Source organism: Fukomys damarensis, unplaced genomic scaffold, assembly GCF_012274545.1.
Source record: "Fukomys damarensis isolate Sample0158 unplaced genomic scaffold, DMR_v1.0_HiC HiC_scaffold_26, whole genome shotgun sequence".
In the NCBI taxonomy this organism is placed as follows: Eukaryota; Metazoa; Chordata; class Mammalia; order Rodentia; family Bathyergidae; genus Fukomys; species Fukomys damarensis.
In genome coordinates, this window is record NW_022900938.1 from 1,275,854 (window position 1) to 1,296,559 (window position 20,706).

The window sequence follows — 20,706 nt, forward strand, 5'->3', positions numbered from 1 at the left end:
ATTATGCTTTCTGTTGATACTTTCTGCATGCAAATATAGGCATAGAAATGTACAGTGACATACATAGAACTTTAGGCATAATTGCAAATACATTATTAGTTTTGTATATTTCATTGAGTTCTTCTTAGGTATATTTAGGTATACCTTATGATCACATTCAATATTGAGAATTGTTCCTGTATATGATAAATCTTGATTCTTATCCCTGACCTCCCTTCAGCCCATCTTCCCTGTATACATAAGCTTTGTTTTCATTTGTTCTTTCTTACTTTCATTTGTATTCTTGTCCTTCTTTCCTTTCCCCTGCCCAACCCCGTTCTGCATCCTCTTTGAACATCTTTTTCCTATTTCACAAAACTAAAAATGTATTCATTGGCCAACTGTATTTCTTCTGAGAAATACTTATTCATTTCAGTTGCCCATTTTGTGACTGGGTCTAATTTTTTTAGTTCTTTGTGCATGCTAGATATTAGTCCTCTGTCTGAGGGGTAGCTGGCAAAAATTGGTTTTCCAATTCTGTAATTTGCCTCTTCACTTTATTGGTCATTTCCTTTACTGTGCAGAAAAATTTTAACTTGATGTAATCCCATTTGTTGATTCTTAATGTTAGTTTTTGTGCAGTTGGGGTTCTGTTAAAAAGTCTGTAACTATGTCTGCGTTTTCAAGAATTTTATGTATTTCATCTTTAGGCAGATGAAGTGCTTCTGTTTTGATATCCAGGCCTTTGATTCATTTCTATTTTAGTTTAGTACATGGTGAAAGATACAATCTAGTTTCAGTCTTCTACATGTAATTAGCCAGTTTTCTCAGTACCACTTATTAAAAAGGCTATCTTTCCTCCAGCATAACGCATGCTATTTATAAGGCCATTTTTTAAATGAAGGGCGCTTTCTTCTCGCTCCCTTTTTTGTCTATCACCTATATTGGTTCATATTTTAACACTATTTATTTTTAAACTTTTTAATTTTTACCAGTCTCATTGGTGGGGTGATACAGCATTACACTGACACTGTGGTTTTAATTTGCTCTTAAGAAGATAAAGGTAACAGGGAGGTCTTTGTTTTTCAAATTTTCTCTTCCTACAAATGAAAAAAGATACGCCAAATAATGAAACGTGTCCTCCTTGCAAAATCATATAAATAGCTGTTTCTTTATTAGCAAAAAGTTCAGCTTACCCCAAAAGAAATGCCAATATAAAAATTCAGAAGAGTGTTAATAACAGTGTACAAATCCTTGCCTCAGCTAAACTGAAGACCATATCATCAGAAAAGTTTACACTACCATCTAGTGGTTCATTTAGGGAAAAGACATTTGTGCCCTTGAAAATGCTTCCAATGGGCAATCTAGTAGATAAAGACTGTCCTCAAAGAAAACTGGCTAAGATAAAAAACAAAAAAACAAAAACAAAAGCAAAAACACGGAGGTATACATTAAGGCCACAGTAGGAAGACCAGTCTATTAAAAGTCTGAGATTTGAGTTCTAACTCTGAGATCTACTATTCATTCATAGCTATCTGATATTGGAAAAATTACCTCTCCAAACAAGTTTTTCTGTGACTGTACTAGGTTGGTGTTTCTGAAGTAGCAAGTTATAATACACTAGTCACACAATCAGTTTAATGGATATGACCAGAGTTTTTTCAGTCCTGGTGACTGAATCTAGGGGGTTTGGGGCTAATCTTTTATTTTGAGATAGGGTCTTGCTAGTTATCCACACTGGCCTGGTACTTGCTTTCCTCCTGTTTCCTAGGATTATAGGTGTACACCACTTTACCAACTATGACCAGATGTTTAAAATTTTAATTATAAGAAAAAATTCAGTGTATCACAGGTTCTAAGATTATTATCTGATGAAGCTTTGCTTCAGTAAAATGTATCCATATGTGTTCTATAAATGTGTCTGTGCATGTATATTTCCTTGGATAAAATATAAAAGATATTCGTTATTATGGGTTACAAACAAAACAGTTGGATAGCCTCTAAATCAGCTCTTAAATTCCACCAATCCTATGAACTATGCCCTGTAGTTCTGCTAACCAGAAATTGTGCCTGCCTAATACTGTATACAGGCAGATGTCTGATAAAACTATCTGCTGACTATGAGGGGTATGTTATTTCTCTTGCAATAACTCAAAAAACTCCAATCAAAACAGATGAAAAAAAGCCAGGTGTGGGAGCATACAACTGTAATCCCAGCTATGAAGGAAGCTGAGGTAGGAATATTCCAAGTTCAAGGCCATGTTGGGCAATTTAGCAAGACCCTATCTCAAAATAATTTTTTTTAAGTCCAGAGACTAGAATAGCAGTGTTTGCCTAGCCTGTGCAAGGCTCTGCGTTCAATCCCCAGTAACCCCCCCTACACACACACACAAGAAGATGGAAATATATGTCTAGTTCAGTTTGTATGTTTTCTTTTCCTTTCTTTCTCAAAAACTACTAGCAGTGTCTCTAATGAAATGTTTCTCAAAACAACCTGCCTGAGATTCACCTGGGATGCTTCTTTAAAATACAACCCGTGAGAGATTAAAAGTGGAGTAGAGACAGACTATCAGCAAAACATAGTCTTTCTAGGACAAGAAACAGAGATACTTGGAAAACAACCTGATGAAGAAGAAGAAGAAGAAAAAAAAAAAGGAGATCTCAGAGAACTGAGGGAGCTGTGAGAGGGAGCTGATAAGACAATTATAAACTATAAAGAAGTTGGAGAAATAGCACAATGCAGAGAAAAGAACAAAGCAATGTTGAAAGCTGACTCTGGCTCATGGGGAGGGAGCATGTCTCTGCTGACAGAGGTCAGCAGCTTGAGGAAAAAGCAAGGGACCAGGCTGGGAGCACTACCCCCAAGAAAAGCCCACAGCTCCAGTAAACTGCAAAAATAGCATGGGGTGATTCCTTCCACAAGGCAAGCTAGAGTTAAGAGAATAAATCCAGTGCAGTGTCTGCCATATTTTAAAGGGTTTAATCGGGAGCTATTTCAGGAAGAGGTTAAGACTAAGCCACAGGATAACCTCACTTCAGAGTTTCTGGTGTCACCCTATCATAGTAATGGGGTGGGAGATGGCCATTAGAGACAGGTGTAGAGAGGGTGTAGGCAAGACAAAGAACCCTCCCGAGAAGTTTAATCTCGGGCCAGGAAGGACACCAGGCACTGCGCTCTGTGGTAAGAAGCCAGGCTGGTCCTACATGGCTTTCACAAGAGGCTGGGTTTGAAAGTGCTTGTATTAAATTTAATGGTCTGCCTGAACCAAAGTTTTGCTGTCTGCATCTAGCACAGTACTCGGTGGTCTGTTTGCTTTCGCCACTTACCGATGTGAGCAAGGATAAGGCTCAGGGTGGATGGATGCCTCAGGCAGGGGTGTACAGAAAGAGGGGAGCACCTCACAACCCATAGGCCATAAAGCTATGTGACACAGAAGAACATGGCAGCTCCAGCTGTAGTGACTACCACCCTAGAGGGAACACCACTGGCAGACTGTGCCCAGCAGGAAAGTCAGGGCAGGATAAGGCATCCACACACAAAAACATGAGGGTAGAAACAAAATATGGGTTAGCAGTAACTAACTATCCCTCCTCCATATCTGGTGGGTTTGAATACTAAAGACTCTGGAAAGAAATCACTCCTCCAAAACTGCAGATGAACTTTTTAACTCATTTCTTTATTTTTCTTTGTCATTCATCACTGGTTCATTTGAGATTGAGTGGGTCTTTTTTTCCTTTATGTTTTCTCTTCTTTTTTATTTTGCTGTTTTTTTTCTTTTCCTTATCTATTCTTTCTTGTTATTTTTAATCTAATTCTACTTTTTTATTTACTTCTTAATAGGATCCTCTACCTCACTTTTCTCTTCTCATCCTTTCTTTTTCTTTTTTTCATTTTTTGTTTGTTTGTTTTTTATACCAGGTAGTGAACTCAGGTGCTTGTCTTGCAAGGCAGGTAGTGGCACCACTAAATCCCTGGGCCCTCTCATCCTTTGCTTTTCAGATTTTACAGTAATTTTTTCATACTACCATACTCCACACCTATTCCATCTATACTAGTATTACTATTTATTAGTCTTTATTAACCTTTAGATATTTAGTTAACTTTATGCTATTACTATTGAATTCCATTGTTAATGGGATATAGTTGTTATTTACTTATGTCAATATTTGGATTGTTTTGTCTCCATATTATAATTATAGATCTCTCTTTTAAGGTTAAGAGTGGTGTAGTGGGGGCTGGAGATTTAGCTCAGTGGTGCTGCTGCCTGCCTTGCAAGCACAAGGTCCTGAGTTCGTTCCCCAGTACCAAAGAAAAAAAGAGTGGTAAGTGGCAGCTTCTACTGGTTCTTATGGTATGTCAACATTCAGTCTGTCTGGACTCTACTGATGATTTTCTTACTACTGCCAGGGTGGTATAGTTATTGCTATTAATTAGTTTTTACTGTATGCTAATATCTGGTTTGTTTTTCTGCTATCAAAAATATTGCAGTTCATTTCAGGAGAACTGGGTGCTGAGCCAATCATGATGCATCCTCACTCCTGAATTAGGAGGTGAGGTGGTTGGATACTGGGACAAAAACAAAGGCCTATCTTTAGCCAGGCCCAGACTACATCAATGAAAAGCAAACACAAACTAAAGATATATCTATACTAGCAACAAAGTCTATCTACTACAATCAACTGTCAAACTCAAAACAAGAAAGAAGAAAAGAAGAAACATGAGAAGATAAGAAAACAAAATGCCTCCAAAACTTTCAACTCCCCGCCCCCAAAGCTGATCCATGGGGGATGAATCAAAGGGAGGAAAACAAAGGCTAAAAAGCTAAATTATATGAAATGATTTTAAAAAGGCACCAAAAAACAGATCAATAGTGTGCTCAGAGAGCTCAAAGATGATATAACTAAACAGATAATGAACAGTGAGCTTTCAGAAGCTACTAATAAAAAGCTAGCTGAGCTAAACAAAATCATACAAAACATTAATGACCACTTTGGCAAAGAATCAGACTTTAAGAAAAGTACCAAACATAAATGCAGAAGATAAAAAATTATATTGAAAGTAAGGTCAACAGAAGTGATCAATGGGAGAACAGAGTGTCATAACTAGAAGATGGGGCTGATGCAGGTGACTATACACTCACAGATAATTTAAAAATAACAAGAGAATGTGAAAAATGGAACCAACAGCTGCTAGATGATGCACAGAAGACTAACTAGAATATATTAAAAATCACAAGGGAACACAAATGGTATAAAAAGCCTATTTACAAATATGAGGGGGTGTGAAGTGAGGCATACAGAACCCCAAATAGCCACAATCAGAAAAGAACTTCTCCACAACATAGTCAAAATCCCAGAAGTCCAACACAAGGAGAGAATCTTAAATGCTGTTAGAGAAAAGCAACAAATCACTTATGAAGGTAAATCCATTAAAATTTCAGCAGACTTCTCAACACAAGCCTTAAACACAGGAGAGCTTCAAGTAAAATTTAAGCTCTAACAAAAAGAAAAACACCTCCTAGTCCAGACTGATATATCCTGCAAAACTCTTTCAAAAGTACTGAAGAATCCAACTCCTGTTGAATTTAGTACTTAAAACACTGACCCGAGCAGTCAGGGAAGAGAAAGAAATAAAAGGGATACATACAGAAAAGGAAGAAGTCAAATTATCATTATTTGCAGATTACATGATCCTTTACAGAGAAGACCCAAAAACTTCCAGAGACTCCTGAAATTAATAACCAAATTCAGCAAATAGCACTCCTGCACTCCAGCAATGAACTCTCTGAGAAGAATATTAGGAAAACAATACCATTCACAATAACATCCAGAAAATTAAATACTTAGGAATTAACCTATCAAGGAAGTGAAAAATACAACAAAAACTACAGCATTCTGGAAAAGGAGATCAGCGAAGATACTAGAAAATTGCAAGGTGTCCCCTGTTCCTGGATAGGCAGAACCAATACAGTCAAAATGGCCATACTTCCAAAACTCGTATACAGATTTAATGCAATTCGAATCAAAACACCAACAGCTTTCCTCACAGAACTAGAGAAAACAATCCTACAATACAATGTTTTTAACTCTAGACTCTATTCTTTCTTTTAAAAAGCATAGGAGCCCTAACATCCCTCCTGCTTGAGTAGAAAAGCTCAGAGCAATACAAAGGGGAGGGGAGAGCACAGAGGGAAAGAACTACAAATATCTATGTTGTTACTGAAGGACTAAATGAAGTTATTGCAGGTGGAGAAAATGAAAAATAGCTGATATCAGAATAAGGCCCTAGGAACAAGGAAATACGCAAGTCAATTCCTGGTGAAACAGACACAGGAAAGGACTGAAGGCCCAAATTAAACCTAGGATACTAGGACAAGGAGGTGGCAGTATATTTCTAATTGGCAAGTACAGTAGATTCCATTACCTAGAGACACCTATGAAGATACTGTTGTTGTCTGCGTGTTCCTATGTTACACAAACCCTCACTGCTCTTTGTGGCGGCCCAGCCGTCACAACACGAACATGCCTGAGTTGGGGAGTGAGGATTGAGAAAGGAAAGAACACTCAAGCCTGAGCGGAGACAAGAGAAGTCTGATTTATTTCACAGCAACAGCTCCTTTTAAAGGCTCACATCAACAGGACGCACCAAGCAACTATTTGTATCTTTTATGCAAAGACCGGATTTTCTGACTCTTTGCAAAGAACATCAGATCTATGGCTGTCTCTTTGAGTTTCTTCCATTGCAGCAACTAGTTTAACAAGCAGAGTCCTAGAATGTTACAGATTGTATCAATGCCTTGAGTGTAGAGGTGAAGAAGTTTCCTTTTAAATGTCAAACTCCTAGAGGGCCATGGCCGGGCTCCCACAGCTTTTGACTCTTTCAGGGAAGCTGAGCCTCTTTGAGAATGGCCTACAGAGGAAGGATGTACTTTAAGACTACAGGGTTGATATTTTTGGTTCAGTTGGAAATTGATCATGAAACTCAATTAAAATTATAATTGTAATATCCTTGACATGGAGATCATTCTTCCTTAACAACTATGAAATGAACCACAGAAGAATCAAATATCAATAAATATCCAACCAGATCCTAGAATCTGTCCGGCTCCTGGGTCAAAGTAATCTTCCTGTTACTAGATGGTATCTCTTCTATGCCAGTATCTCCTGCATGCTCATAGTAGCCCGTGTGACTGCAACCACTTTTGGCTCTCTCTGGCTTAATTTTGTTTCCCTGCTTTGAATTAACCTCTGTCTCTTTTGTGATCTAAATTTCTCCTTAACACATTCATATTTATCAGGCAGTCTATCAGTTCCATAGTCCCAAAGAAGTCTCCTCCAGAATCTGCAGAATTGTTCCAAACTGCCACAAGTGTTTAATGCATAAACTTGCCCTGGGATCTTTTTTCATTATCAACTCTTGGAACTTAGCCTCTCTGTATCATTTGTTTTATTAACCCTGTATGTTCCCTATTTTGGTGGAACTCCAGTAACTGCCTGCATGGGAAAGACTGTGTGGTAGACAAAAATATGAAAGCGTGAATGTTTTTGTATATCTTTATCCTACCCTCATTTTGAGTAATAATTTGACTGGGTACAAAATTCTAGGTTTTTTTTTTTTCCTTTGGAACCAGTGATCGAACTCGGGTCCTTGTGCTTGCAAGGCCCTATTCTAGGTTAATTTTGGAAGCATTGCTCTGTTACCTTATTATTGATTGTAGTATAACTTCTAAAAAGCCTTAAGGCCGTGCTATTCCTAGCCTTTTAAATTTGAAATCTCTCTGCCCTACCTCACTCTTCTTTCTGAATTTATAGAACCTTCTTTGTATCCTGAAATTTGAAATTTCACAGTGATGTACCTTATGAAATTTGATTTTATTCTTATAGTTCTAGGGAATTTTCTTGAATTCTTTCATTGGCAAATTCCTCCATTCTATCCTCTCCATTCCCTTTCCTGGAACTTCTCATACTCAGATATTCAACCTCTTACAATATTTCATATTTTGAGGGCTTTAGAGGGTGGGCTTTTTTTGAGATAGGGTCTCACTATGTAATCTGGGTTGGCCTTGATCTTGAGGTGAAGCCCAAGCTACCACCCAACTCACAATCCTTTTGCCTCAGCCTTCCAACTGTCAGAGTTACAAGCAGGTACCATCACACGCAGTTCTGCTTTCTTTTCTCATTTATTTTTTAAAATTTTCTTCATTTTTGTTCTGTATTCAAAGATGTTTTCTAGGGCCGGGGATTTGGCTCAGTGGTTCACCCACCTCCCTTGCAAGTGAATGAGCTTGAGTTCAATCCTTGGTACCAAAAAAATAATATTTTTTTAAAGCTTCAAAGATATTTTCTTTATTGCCTAACCTTTCTATTCAATTTATCATTTCTGTGATATTTTGTTTTCATGAGCCCCTTTCTGTTTCCTAAACATTCCTTTTATGGTGTTCTCTTTTGGCTTCATTATTACATTTTTTTCATTTCTCTAAGATTATTTCAGTCTTTTCCAAATTACTTTTTATATTTATATGTATTGCTATCTCTTGTATACACAGCTTTCCTCAAATATCTGATGATCTTTGGTTGTCTTCTTATATTTAACAGTGAGAAACTTGGAAACTAAATAGTCTGAGTATCTATGTGGCACATAGCTACTTTTTTAAAATTAATTAATTTTATTGGTACATTTAAGGTATGCAGTGTACTTTGGAGACCTCCCTAATGTTGACTGCTTTTGCTGAGAAAACAGAATCTCACACAGGCACTAATACCCCTGCCCTGTCTTACTGAGGTGCACCTGGCAGGTGAAAATCCAGATTCTACGTCACACTTCCCCATCCATTGAACATCTTCAGATTGGAGACCTTTTAAAACTGAGGCCATGATAATTGTTGGCTGTATTTTTACTTTTAGTAATACTGCCATATCTCTTATACATTTCATCTAAGATTAGGTGAAACTACATGAAAATTATAGATGGAATACAGGTTGGTTTTCTTATAATCATTTCATCTTGTTTTTCCACAACTTTTCTTGCTAAACAGTTTCTCCTCACATGGTGACATGTATGCGTGTGTCTGCCTGGTTAATTATAAGGCTGCTCGGATTCAGTCCTGGGGGCCTGGTCTCCTGGCGGGGATTAAATAACACAAAGCACTCTGGTATCCTTCATGGCTCATGCCTTCTCCATCCTAGGGGAGTTCACCTATGTCAAGGTAGTGAAGTTGTTCTAGAACTTCTAGGTTTTAGGTTTTCTAGTTTGTTCTTGTTTAGGTCTACGAGCCACTCTTCCAATTTGTAATTTAGTGCTAAAACTATGTATTCTGTGAGACAAGAGTTGTGGTTCATTTCCTATATGAATCTGTAATTTTTGAACTTATCTTTTCCTCATTGAATTTCTTTGGCTCTACTGTCAAAAATCAACCATCTGAAGGCCAGGGATTTAGCTCAGTGGTTCCACTGCCTGCCGTACAAGTGCAAGGTCCTGACCGGGTTTGATCCCTGGTACAAAAAAAAAAAAAAAAAATCAACCATCCGTATGCGTGAGTCCATTTCTGAACTCCACAGTTGTTGGTCCGTAAAAGTTCTTATGAAGAATGTCTACTGAGGGCAAATTCTTGAATATTTTCTCTGAATAAAAATCTCACCTTCATTCTTGAAGAATCCTTCTGCTAAAGGTAGAATTCTCAACCAACAGGTTATTTTCTTCCAGCACTTAAAATATACCATGCCAATATCTCTCACTTGAGAAAAGAACTATGTAGCCTTTTCAAAGACATGTGAAGTTCAGACTGGCCTGGAATTATGTAACCCAGGTTGGCTCCAAACATGTGTGAGAGACTGCTTGGGCCTGCATAAGATGGCTGCCCTCAACCTTAGCCTTTGCCTCGGTGGAAAAATCCCACTAGACTACATACGTGACTTATGGCAGGTCTAGCCCCTGGGCAAACAGGGAATCTTACAGAAAAAATAGCCCTTTGTGCTAACCACAGGGTCACGGGATCTGGAGCAGGAGGCCGGTGGTATTTCCTTGTCCTGCTTGCCCCTAGAGATTGTTAAGTTAAAGATTGCATAGGGTTAACTGTTGATGTATGCCTTCCCACTTACCCCTCCCCACATTTGGTAAAATACTGATTGCTGTATGGTTAAATGCTTGAGTGACTCATGTGATTGGTAGAGGATTTGATTGAACTGTCTAATAAGCTTGCTAAACCTTCCCCCTGGAATAACAGTATATAATCGTTTTGCTGAGCCAATAAAGTGCCTTTGATCAGAAACCAGACTTGGGCCATGTGCTCTAACTTCTTAAAGATTTCCTTCACAGACATTCAAGATCGGATCGGCCTCTGATGACCCACGAATAAGAGGCGGCTCTCACCTCCTATTCCCCGCGGGACGGGGTCCCCCCAGAGAGCCGCAAACATGAAGCAATCTGAATGCTGGGATTACAGAGTGTGCACTAGCACACCTGGCTTTGCAGCCACTTTGATCCTGGATCTTTTCTATGGAGTGTCTTGGCTGTCTGCTCCACCTGCTTCTACAATTTTGTTGGCTTTCAGTAATTTCATTATAATGCACCTTGATGAGATTTTTCAACTTATGTAACCTTACTTGAATTTCTTGGATCTGTAGGTGTAGCTTTCATCGAAAAGGAAAAATTTCAGCCTGTTTTGCTTAGCATTTTGTCTGTCTTCCTACTCCAACCTCTAGGACTCCCAAGTACAAGTATGTTAGGACAAGTAGTATTTCTCACAGGTGGCTGAGACAGCGTTTTTCCTCCTTGGACTTCTGTATGCCTCAAACCCACTAAGAGCTTTCATTCTGCAGAGGCTGGTGGTCTGCTGGAACCTAACTACTCCTCAGCCAGCTAGCAACCAAAAGTACTGAATAGCACAGTGATTTTTAAAAATATTACACATTCTTGGATTAATGCTATAAGCATGTTGGCCACAATAAAATCTTTTAGAAATTTTTAATATAGAGATGTAAATAGTTCAGTATCTCGTTAGGTCTATATAATTAATTTGTATGGATACAGACAGAATATTGGAAATAATACCAATAATGTGGTGTTGGTGTGGTTTTTTTGTTTTTTTACTTTGTCTTTTAAAGAAGGTGGTAGCAATCTGGAAAATGCTTTATTGTACCATTCCAACAGATTTCAAAGGTTATTTCAAACTAATACAAAAGTAATCCACAGACTTGATTAAGTGAAGATCACATGATCCAAATGTTTCTTCCTTAGTTTTTTATAGCAACTGGTAAAAGTCCATATGCTGATTTTTCCAAGAAAGATTATTCTAGTATCTGTGAGTGTTCGATTCGTGCAATTGTCCAGTCAGGCTTTACTCCTTGTGTAAACTCTCTCTGAAATCTAAAAAAAAAACAAATAACGTGAATCTCACATCAGCCCAATGCTTCTTGGCTAAGTCAAAATTTAAAAAAAAATTTAATCTACTGTACAATCACAAAAATATCTGAAGCACATTCTCAAGGGCTAAGCACTCACACACCAAGCAAGTGCTTCACCTATGAACTCTGGGCCCAGCCCCAACTGGATTTCTATTGGGCCGATCTATATTCTAAACAAAACTTGGATACAGCACTGTTATAAAGCACTAGCTAACACATGTGCCTAATAAGAGAAGATATAAACTGTACTCTGGTGATCCAAACAGGACTTTAAGCATAAAATACAGCATACAGAAAAAGCTCTTTTTCAGTAAGGCTAAAGTTACCGATTTAGTAACAATTAGTTAACAATTTAGTAAGGAGATTTGGTTTACAGATTTGAACTTGGTAGCACCAGTCTATATGAGCTGGCCACAGTCTCAGAACGGGGTGTCTGTTAAGACAAAGTTCAGTATTGATAATATTCTTTAATATAAAGATGTCTCTAAAGAGACAATCAATAGATTCAAATAGGTATTTAAATAAGATTATCATCTTGAGTAATTACACAAATAGCAATTAAAAAAACACACCTTTCTTTGGAGAAGTGAAAAAATGTGGATATAATTCTCTGGTATCTTAGTGAAAAAGAACTTATTTTCTTTCCTAGTTCATTTTTGGGATTTGTTATATTAAAGCAAATTTCTGTCACTTTGGCAACATCATATAGCACTCCCTTTTAAATACTAAATTATGACTCCACTGACTTGTTTAGTTGTTCACTGTTCCAAATTTTATTAGCACAACAATGTAGTATATCTTATAAAGAACTTGCTAACTTCTCACTGGAAGTATTCCTAAGTCTGTATCCTTTCAGTTCTGAGTCTGAAGCCTATAGAGTACTTGGCCACATAGGAAAGGCCCAGGTGCTGAGTGCTGCAACCCAATCTCCAAGCCCACTTGCTCTTCTGGAATGTGACCTTGCTGTTTGTTGGCTCATAAAGTGGTGGGTCTCCTCATTTTCCTTTTTTCTCTTTTTCTGGTATTCCAGGCTGGCCTTGTACTCACAATAATCCTCCTGCCTCGGCCTCCCCAATGCTAAGATTGCAGCCCTACACCGCGCCTGGCAGGAGTGGGTCTCTTTGCACATACAGATGGTGCAGGTCCTGTGACTGGTGGAAACGATGCGGCTTTCATTCTGGGTGTATCCTTTTAGAGCTCTAGCCATTTCCATTTCCTGCTTCCTGGGACACAATCACCAGGTAAAAGACTTGACTAGTCTGAAACTACCACAAGCCTGAGCCACACAGGGGGTCATGGAGAAGCCATGGAGCACCACAGGCCACACCAGCAGGGAGAGGCCACTGTGGAAATGGTGCCTTCTGCCCCAGGTGAGGCGGAGAAAAGCCCACGACCGAGCCTCTGCACAATGGCCATGTACCCGAGTCCCTGGCAGGGTAAATGGCTGCTGAAGTGACCACCTGTCAGGTGTGGAGAGACAGCACCAGAGAGCTGAACCTGTTGGATGAAACTCGGCGATGTTACCTCTTTCTAATTTCTTAACAGTCCTGTTTCATATCCAGTGTGTCATAATTAATGCCAAATTTTCATCCTTTCCTTCCTAACACACGCTTTAGCTTTCACACCTTCACTGTCTTCCGATTTCTAGAGGAGGAAACAGTGAAGCATGGTATACTTACTCATAACTCGCACTAAGAAGCTGCTTAGTTTCCACATTCTGATCCCCCAGCTTAACCTGGAACACACTGGCTCCACGCACAGCCTCGCTGGGGATGTCGGCACTGGTTAGATACCAAAAGCACATCAGGATGTTAACGAACTTCCTTCCTTAGAGAAAAAACACACACAAACACAAATCACAGGGATCCATCATGTACATGTCCAGGCTGAAACTAGAAATTTGCTGTATACTGCTGTTATAGATCAAACCGTGTGCATATTCTGGTGCACCTTAAGATACCTATTCTGACACATTTTTATTTTTAGAAAATTTCCCTAGGGCTTATTACATACTTTACTCTCATCTCTGAACCTTAGTAATAAGCTTTTAGTTACTGAGCACATACATACTTCACTAAGTACGGATTATTCTCAATTTACAGCATTTTCTTAAATTATAATAATCTTATGACAAGTATCTATTGTTATGACAAAAATGTGGCGGAAAAGCCAGTTTTTGCTGGCAAATAATGAACCCCAACTGCCTGAAAGCAGAAAGGTTTCTAGTCTATCCTAATTTGCCCTGCTATGCTTAGCAATTAGTAAGCATGGTGCTGAGAAAGACGAAATATTAGGGGAGAAGGACATACACAAAAAATACATTTACGCTTTTCAAATTAACATGTATATAAAAACTTTTCTGACCGTGAGTCCTCTATCATTACTGCCTTGGGAAATGTGGCCATTAAACCCGACTGTCAAGTTGACCAGAGTTAAAGCACACTTCCAGATGTATCTGGGCGGCTCACAGAGCGGGGATCCTGGATGCTACATGGATCTTGCCCCCACCCCAACCGTCCCTACTGTGCTTCCCAGCAGCCAGGAACTAAGCAGCTCTGATCCACCACACCCCTTGGCTCTGTTTTTGTTTTGGAGCCTGGAGGCCATGGACTGAATCCCCAAAATTAAACTTCTTCTTCTTTAAGTTGGAGGTGTCAGTTATGGTGTCCGACAAAAGGGGAGCTGATGCCCTCCTGTGTCATGCAGGAGTATGCATGCACATGTCACACATGCAGTATGCAAGCACAGGTTGGACTTCCTGTGTGCCTGGCATATAATGAGTATGGAAGTTGTAAGGAATCCATCAATCTATCAATCAATGAACTTTTCAGGAATGCTATGGGGAAAATGCATGCATCACACAAGAAAAAAACAGATAACCACTAAAGTTTCTTCTAACTTTTTTTGATCATCTCCAAATCCAATCTGGGAGTTCTACAGTTAATCTTTTTTCATATCAGTCTTTAGCTGACACTTTCTTTTACTCTTTACTCCTTCCATAGAATATGCTATTCAGAATTTAAAATGCTCAGCTGTCTCCTTCAAGTCAGGAAATGTGAAACAAACATTTCCGTTAGGAGACACGGGAGGAGCTTGTCCTGAGAAGACAATGCAAACATCAGGAACTATGCCATGTCTGCTGTCTTCAGAAATGAGCCATCTTTCTCTGAAGCTCTGCAAACATCTGCTGGGGCAGACAGAAGCCACTATTCAGCTGATCTGGACAGCCCTGCTCACTCAGCTGCTGAGCGTGCTCAGCACTACCTTTCTCATCATAGTAAATGGAGATGTCCCCTGTTGATGTGTAGACAATCTCATCCATGTCAGCAGCAAGAGCACTCCTGTGGTTATCAGGTAGTGATGTAACCTTTTCTTTCAATACAGGTAGCACCTGGGTTTGGAAAAAGTGAGCTGTTAGGTCACCAACTCAGCTTTTGAAAGCACTGCAAATAATGATCTTTATCATGGCATAAAATTTTCTAAACCTAGTTTTAAATTTACTAAACTATCTATCTACTTACCCTCAAAGGCAAGGCTGAAAGCATCTAGTTTCTTCATAGATAATTCCTAATAGCACATTCTATATGAGCACCTGAAAGACACCACATTTACTATGTGTGCCTGAAGTAGCTGGACTCATTCCAGCTGGTACATAGCACAAAATATGCAAGCAGACTCTTATTTTAGCCACTGACACACATATACTATTTTTAAGCAAAACTCAGAATGTGTATCATTCTATTGCAAGAAAGCTATGTATTTATTTGGAAAGAAAAAAGTATTCTTTAAGTCAGGAATGGTGGTGCATGACTGTGACCCCATCTCCTTGGGGAGCTGAGGATGAAGATCACAAAATCAAGGCCAGCCTAGACCACTTAGGGAGATTCTGCCTCAAAGTAGAAAAAGCTGGAACCTAGCTCAGTGGTAGAGCGCTTGCCTACCATGCACAAGGCCCTGGCTCAATCTCTAATACGGGGGGGGGGAGGGGAGGTATACTTTACCTCTTTGGCCACAAGTTCTTCCAACAGATCAAATTTACATTGTGATAGCAATTTGGATACATACGCAAAAGCCTTGAAAGAAAATAGGAAGGGAACAATTATTTCAAAATATCATGCAAAATACCATAAACAGTTAAATGGTTAAATGTAACAAAGACTATTTTAGAGAAAAGATGATAAATAATGTCAAATGTTAATGTGTCCATGTTAGCTGAGACTCCTTTGATGATAGCTGACATTTCTTAGATGGTCTTTTCACATATAGAGTATTGCTAATTATGTATCTACTCTCCGAAATACAATACAATGTTAATACTTGAAGAGCTAAGTGTAACAGATTATTTTTGATAAAGGTGATAAATAAATGTCAAGTACGAATACATTAATGTTAGCTAAGACTCCTTTGAAATTAGTTGACATTTCTTAGATGGTCTCTCAACAGACTGGGTATTGCTAATTATAAATCTACTCCAGGAATCTGGGATATAAGAGTGTGGTGTACACAGTAGATGCTTCAATAAAAACTACTTACATATATTCTTTTAAAAGAATACTAAACCACTTTACTCTTCTATGAGCCACCTCTCAAGTACAGATAGCCCTTAGGAAGTAGGAGATTGTGTGGACCAGCGGTGGTGAACCTACGGTATTTGTGCCGCAGCATGGCGTTTGTATCACTGAAAGCTCTGAAAGGTTCACCATCACTGGCCTCGGCTGTACTGGGAGTCTGGATTGCAGTTTGTACCTCATTAAGAGATAAGGTATGTTTGAGAAAGTGGGGGAAAAAAGAGAAGCTTATAGTTTAAAATAGGGGATCTCCACTTTGAAATGTGAGGTCTCATTTTAAAGGGGCAGAGGCACTGGGATTTTGTACATTCCTAGCAACAAAACGACCTGTAAATTAAGACTCTATCTTTCAGGAGCTTTCTACTTGGGGAAGAAGACAAGCTTGCTGACAAATTCAAGAATCAAGCCAGGGTTAAGAACAAGATGACTTGGGAGCATGCAGAAGATCTACCTCCCTATTCTGGGAGGGCCAGAGAAAGCTTGCTAAACAAAGTAGCATCTAAACTGAAATCCAAAGAACTGGCAGGAGAAGGAGATGCACAGCCAAAGGACACTGCACACTTGCTATGGGTTGGACCATGCCCTACCCATCTCAAAGCCCTAGCCTCCTATGTCTTAAGAGTGTGACTGGAGTTGTGGCCTTTAAAGAAACAATTAAGTCAGAGTGAGCTAATAACGGGGGGCCCTAATCCAATCTGACTGTTGTCCTTGTAAGACGGGGAATTGGGTCACATACACAGAGGCAAGGACATGAGCTGATGCAGAGCAAAGACCATGCAGGGATATGGCAAGAAAACATCACCTGCAAGACAGAGGCCCCAGGAGAAACCAACCCTTTTGATACCTTGCTGTTGAAATCCCATTGTTTAAACCACCACCTCTGTGTAGCTCTGCTAAACAGTCCTTGTAAACTTAAACACAATAAGGAAGTTGAATATGAGAAAATGAAGACACACAAGTGGACTCAAAGACTGCAAACACTTTTAGAGGCCCTTAGGGTTTGGAGACACTGTATGTCTTGGGAAGCTTTTATCTGGAAGATGGGTAATAGTCTGTGCAAAAGAAATGACCACAACTATTATGTTAAAACCCAACGTGCATTTGTGTGGCAAGAAGTCACACCTGAGCAAATTACCCTGAAAAGTACTGTGAGACAGAGTCTAACCTCCAGCAAAGGCTTCCAGGAAACAGCCTGCCTTTGCACAGGGAAAGCTAAAATGTACAAGGGCTGAAGGAAACAGGAATGTGAGGGCTACAGGAGGGAACGATATCATGTCAAAGGCATCAATCAATTGCAAGCAGGGTCTGTGGGGCTGCCTATTCCTACTCACAGGACAGAAGCTTGTCTAGATGCTACGTGACTGTCCCTAGTGACTGAAGGACTAAGATGGCTCAGTCTCAGGACAGCTACTCATTGGCCATGAGCCCTTGATTAGTCATTTCACCTTCTGGAGCTTAGTTTCATCACTTGTTTTTCAACTTTCATTAGTGCGTGCTTTCAGTACATATTTACACTCCTTGTGTGGGGCTGGTGCTCAGACGTAATTGTATCCTAATTCCTTTCTTCACCGCCCCCCCAATCCCTTTCTCTTCGGAGAAAGACATATCTTCTTGCTTCCCATCACCTATGTTTTATTCTGCTGTTTATTATACTTGGGGTTTCTCTTATAGAGAAATCATATGATATTTAAGTTTGTGTGTCTGATTTATTTTACTTAACATTATGGTCTCAAGGTGAATCCATTTTCCTACAAATACCTCAGGTTTATCCTTCTTTGTGGCAGAGTAGTGCTCCACTATATGTAAATACCATATTTTCTTTAACCATTCACCTACATAGGCTGCTTCCAAGGTTTAGCTATTATGAGTTGTGCTGCTATGGGTACGCATGTTTCACTAATATCACACTTGACGCAGCTATTTCCCTTGTAGATATCTTCCCAAAAGTTAGTTTCATCAACTGTAAAAGAAGATTAGTCTAGAAAATATTTATGTTACATGATTAAAATAAAAATCCTAATGAATAGTGTCTAATTCAGTGGTAACGAAGCTATGGCATGCATGCTATTGTGCTTTTCTTTAAGGACAAAAGATGTTAATGCACGAATTGTTTCCTAAAATAAAACCTCAGGATTCAGATTTAATTGCAATATTGGCACTTTGCAATAAGTAAGTGGGTTTAAAGTTGCAGGTTGGCAGTAGGTCTTTAAAAGGTTTAAGCTCACTGGTCTGACATTCACAAGTATCTTACTTCTGGGAGATTACACCAAGGACAAAGACAGCACGGCGCTCAGAGACCAGAGAAACTACCTGATCTGTACCAGATTATTCCCAAGCCCAAAACTACATGCACAAAATGGAAGGTATAATTGCACTTGGCCATGTTCTTTTATAAAGATAGGTATTGTGTAGGTGTTGAAGAACTGATACAATTTGATCTGAACAGTAAATTCAAGAACCATAGGTTTAAGGGAATCACTAAATATGTACCACAGCTGACCCATTCAGGGACGTCAGGATGGTTTACTGAACCAACATAAAGCAAAAATTAATACAGATTGGATAATGAAGGAGGGAGACTAAAATAGCTATAAAAGTGTCTCAACTCTTCTGGCATTAAGAGAAAACAGACCTATAGCCTGATTCCTAAAGCTTGTGGTGGGCAGATGATTTCCATCCCTGACACAAAAATGAGTTGATACATATTTGTATGTGTTACCAAGCAGAGACACTCTTGCATCATCAGCTGGGACCATGGAGAACAGCAGATCATACCAACTGACTGCTGCATGGGCATTTGATGTGAGCAGAGTTTTACCCCTCCATTGTGCTGCTTAATTCGGCATGTCCACCAAGCGTGCACTTGGATTTTTAACTTTATAATAAAGAGCAGACTCAGAAAAGAGGTAATACTGACAATGGTCACATCAAATTGGAAAATGGTTTATAGCTAACAAGTCGTATCAATAAATATATGTGGTTGTGATTATTGAAGTAAATAAATCAGGAATAGAAATACTGATACCAGTACACAGTCAATACCATAATGATCACACTGATGATTTAGGTTTGATAATACACTGATGATAAGGTTTACATTGGTATTAACTGTGAAATAACTTCTACTTTTTATCGTTAGTTCTGTAATGTTTGGGAATGAAAATCTCTCTTAAGAGAATCAAAAGGAAGATTTAAGCCAGATATGGTGGCGGAAACCTGTGTGTTAGACTCTGGGAGGATGAAACTGAAGGACTTTATGTTCCAGCCCACCCAGGGCAATTTAGCAAGAAGACCTAGTCTCAAAAACGAAAACAAAAAACAGCAAAAAGGGTTGGGGATGTAGCTCATTGCGAAGGCCCTGGGATCAATCCACCGGGGTGGGGGAAGGACAGATTATATGGCCTTTTACCCTAGAAAAATACATGTACACACAAAATCTGCAAATAATCTCAAGATTCAAAGTGACCATCACATGAGTAAGACAAAACATTACTAGCCACTGAGAAAGTCATCACTGACAAAGCTGGGTCTGAGAAACACCCAGGCTAAGTATTCTCAGTGTGCTGGGCGCCTGTCCTTACTATCAGTGTACAGTATCCCCAGCAAACTCTGAAAGGGTAGAACAGCTCATCTCCAGATGACCCTTCAAGGAGAGAGGTGGAGCTCTCAAACAGCTGACCAGGAGTTCTGCCTTCCTACCAAAGATGACATGACAGTACTTTGGAAATGTTAGCTCATTCCTCATCATAATCTTTTTTTTTGGGGGGGGGCGGGGATTGAACTCGGGTCCTTGCGCTTACGAGGCAGGCCGCCGAACCGCTGAGCTAAATCCCCGGCTCCTCACCATAATCTTGTCTCCTCGATTTATTCAATACACATTTACGAAGTACCCATTATAAGCCATTTACTGGTGTCTCCATTTTAGATTTGGAAAATCAAGGCTAAAGGCCAAACAGCTTCTATGTGGCAGAAATGGACTTTGAACCCATTTCTGTTTGAATCAAAACCTATAGGGAATGGGAAAACAAAAACAAAACAAACAGACACACATAAAACCTGAGGGACTTGGCAAACACACCCAGAAGTTCATTTCAAGTGGCTGCAGGAGTCGCCGTCTGGTCACTACTAAGGTCTGACAGCCGAGGACCCAGGGACAAACGCTTCGCGTTACAGCTGAGAGCGGGACAGGGACCCCACCTGCTTGGCCGCCTTGGAGAACTCCGTGATACTGAACTCGCGGTCGAAGTAGGCCCAGACGAGGAAGGCGAGCACGCGCGTGCGCACCCAGGTGACTGGGTTGGAGAACCCCAGGACGATCATCCTGGTGCCCTGGCGCTGCTCCTCAGTGCTGTAACTCTCTTCACCACGGCTGCCCGAGGGGTTCCGAGCCGAGCTGCCCCGCTGGGCAGCGACCAGGCCAGGAGCGAACTCGGGAGCAGACGAGCGGTCAGCGCCATCTTGGTGACCTTTCACCCCCAGTGCCTGTGCAGCAAAGCAAGGAAGCCGGAAGGAAACAACCTCGGCGGCGTCAGAGAAAGGGGCTGGCGAGTCACGCTGGCTTCACCACGGCTGCCCGAGGGGTTCCGAGCCGAGCTGCCCCGCTGGGCAGCGACCAGGCCAGGAGCGAACTCGGGAGCAGACGAGCGGTCAGCGCCATCTTGGTGACCTTTCACCCCCAGTGCCTGTGCAGCAAAGCAAGGAAGCCGGAAGGAAACAACCTCGGCGGCGTCAGAGAAAGGGGCTGGCGAGTCACGCT

The 20,706-nt window shown here is 40.1% G+C and overlaps 1 protein-coding gene across 1 annotated transcript; it reads right to left on the reverse strand.

The window, feature by feature from the left end:
* Nucleotides 1-10,966: 10,966 nt before the first annotated feature.
* Maip1 (matrix AAA peptidase interacting protein 1) lies at nucleotides 10,967-20,690 on the reverse strand. The gene is made up of 6 exons (XM_010632000.3): nucleotides 20,506-20,690; nucleotides 20,148-20,432; nucleotides 15,384-15,455; nucleotides 14,647-14,773; nucleotides 13,062-13,209; nucleotides 10,967-11,344 (listed from the first exon to the last, which is right to left on the reverse strand). Exons 1-6 carry the CDS (start codon nucleotides 20,605-20,607, stop codon nucleotides 11,266-11,268), a joined length of 813 nt encoding a protein of 270 aa, XP_010630302.1. The 5' UTR covers nucleotides 20,608-20,690; the 3' UTR covers nucleotides 10,967-11,265.
* Between the last annotated feature and the right edge of the window lie 16 nt (nucleotides 20,691-20,706).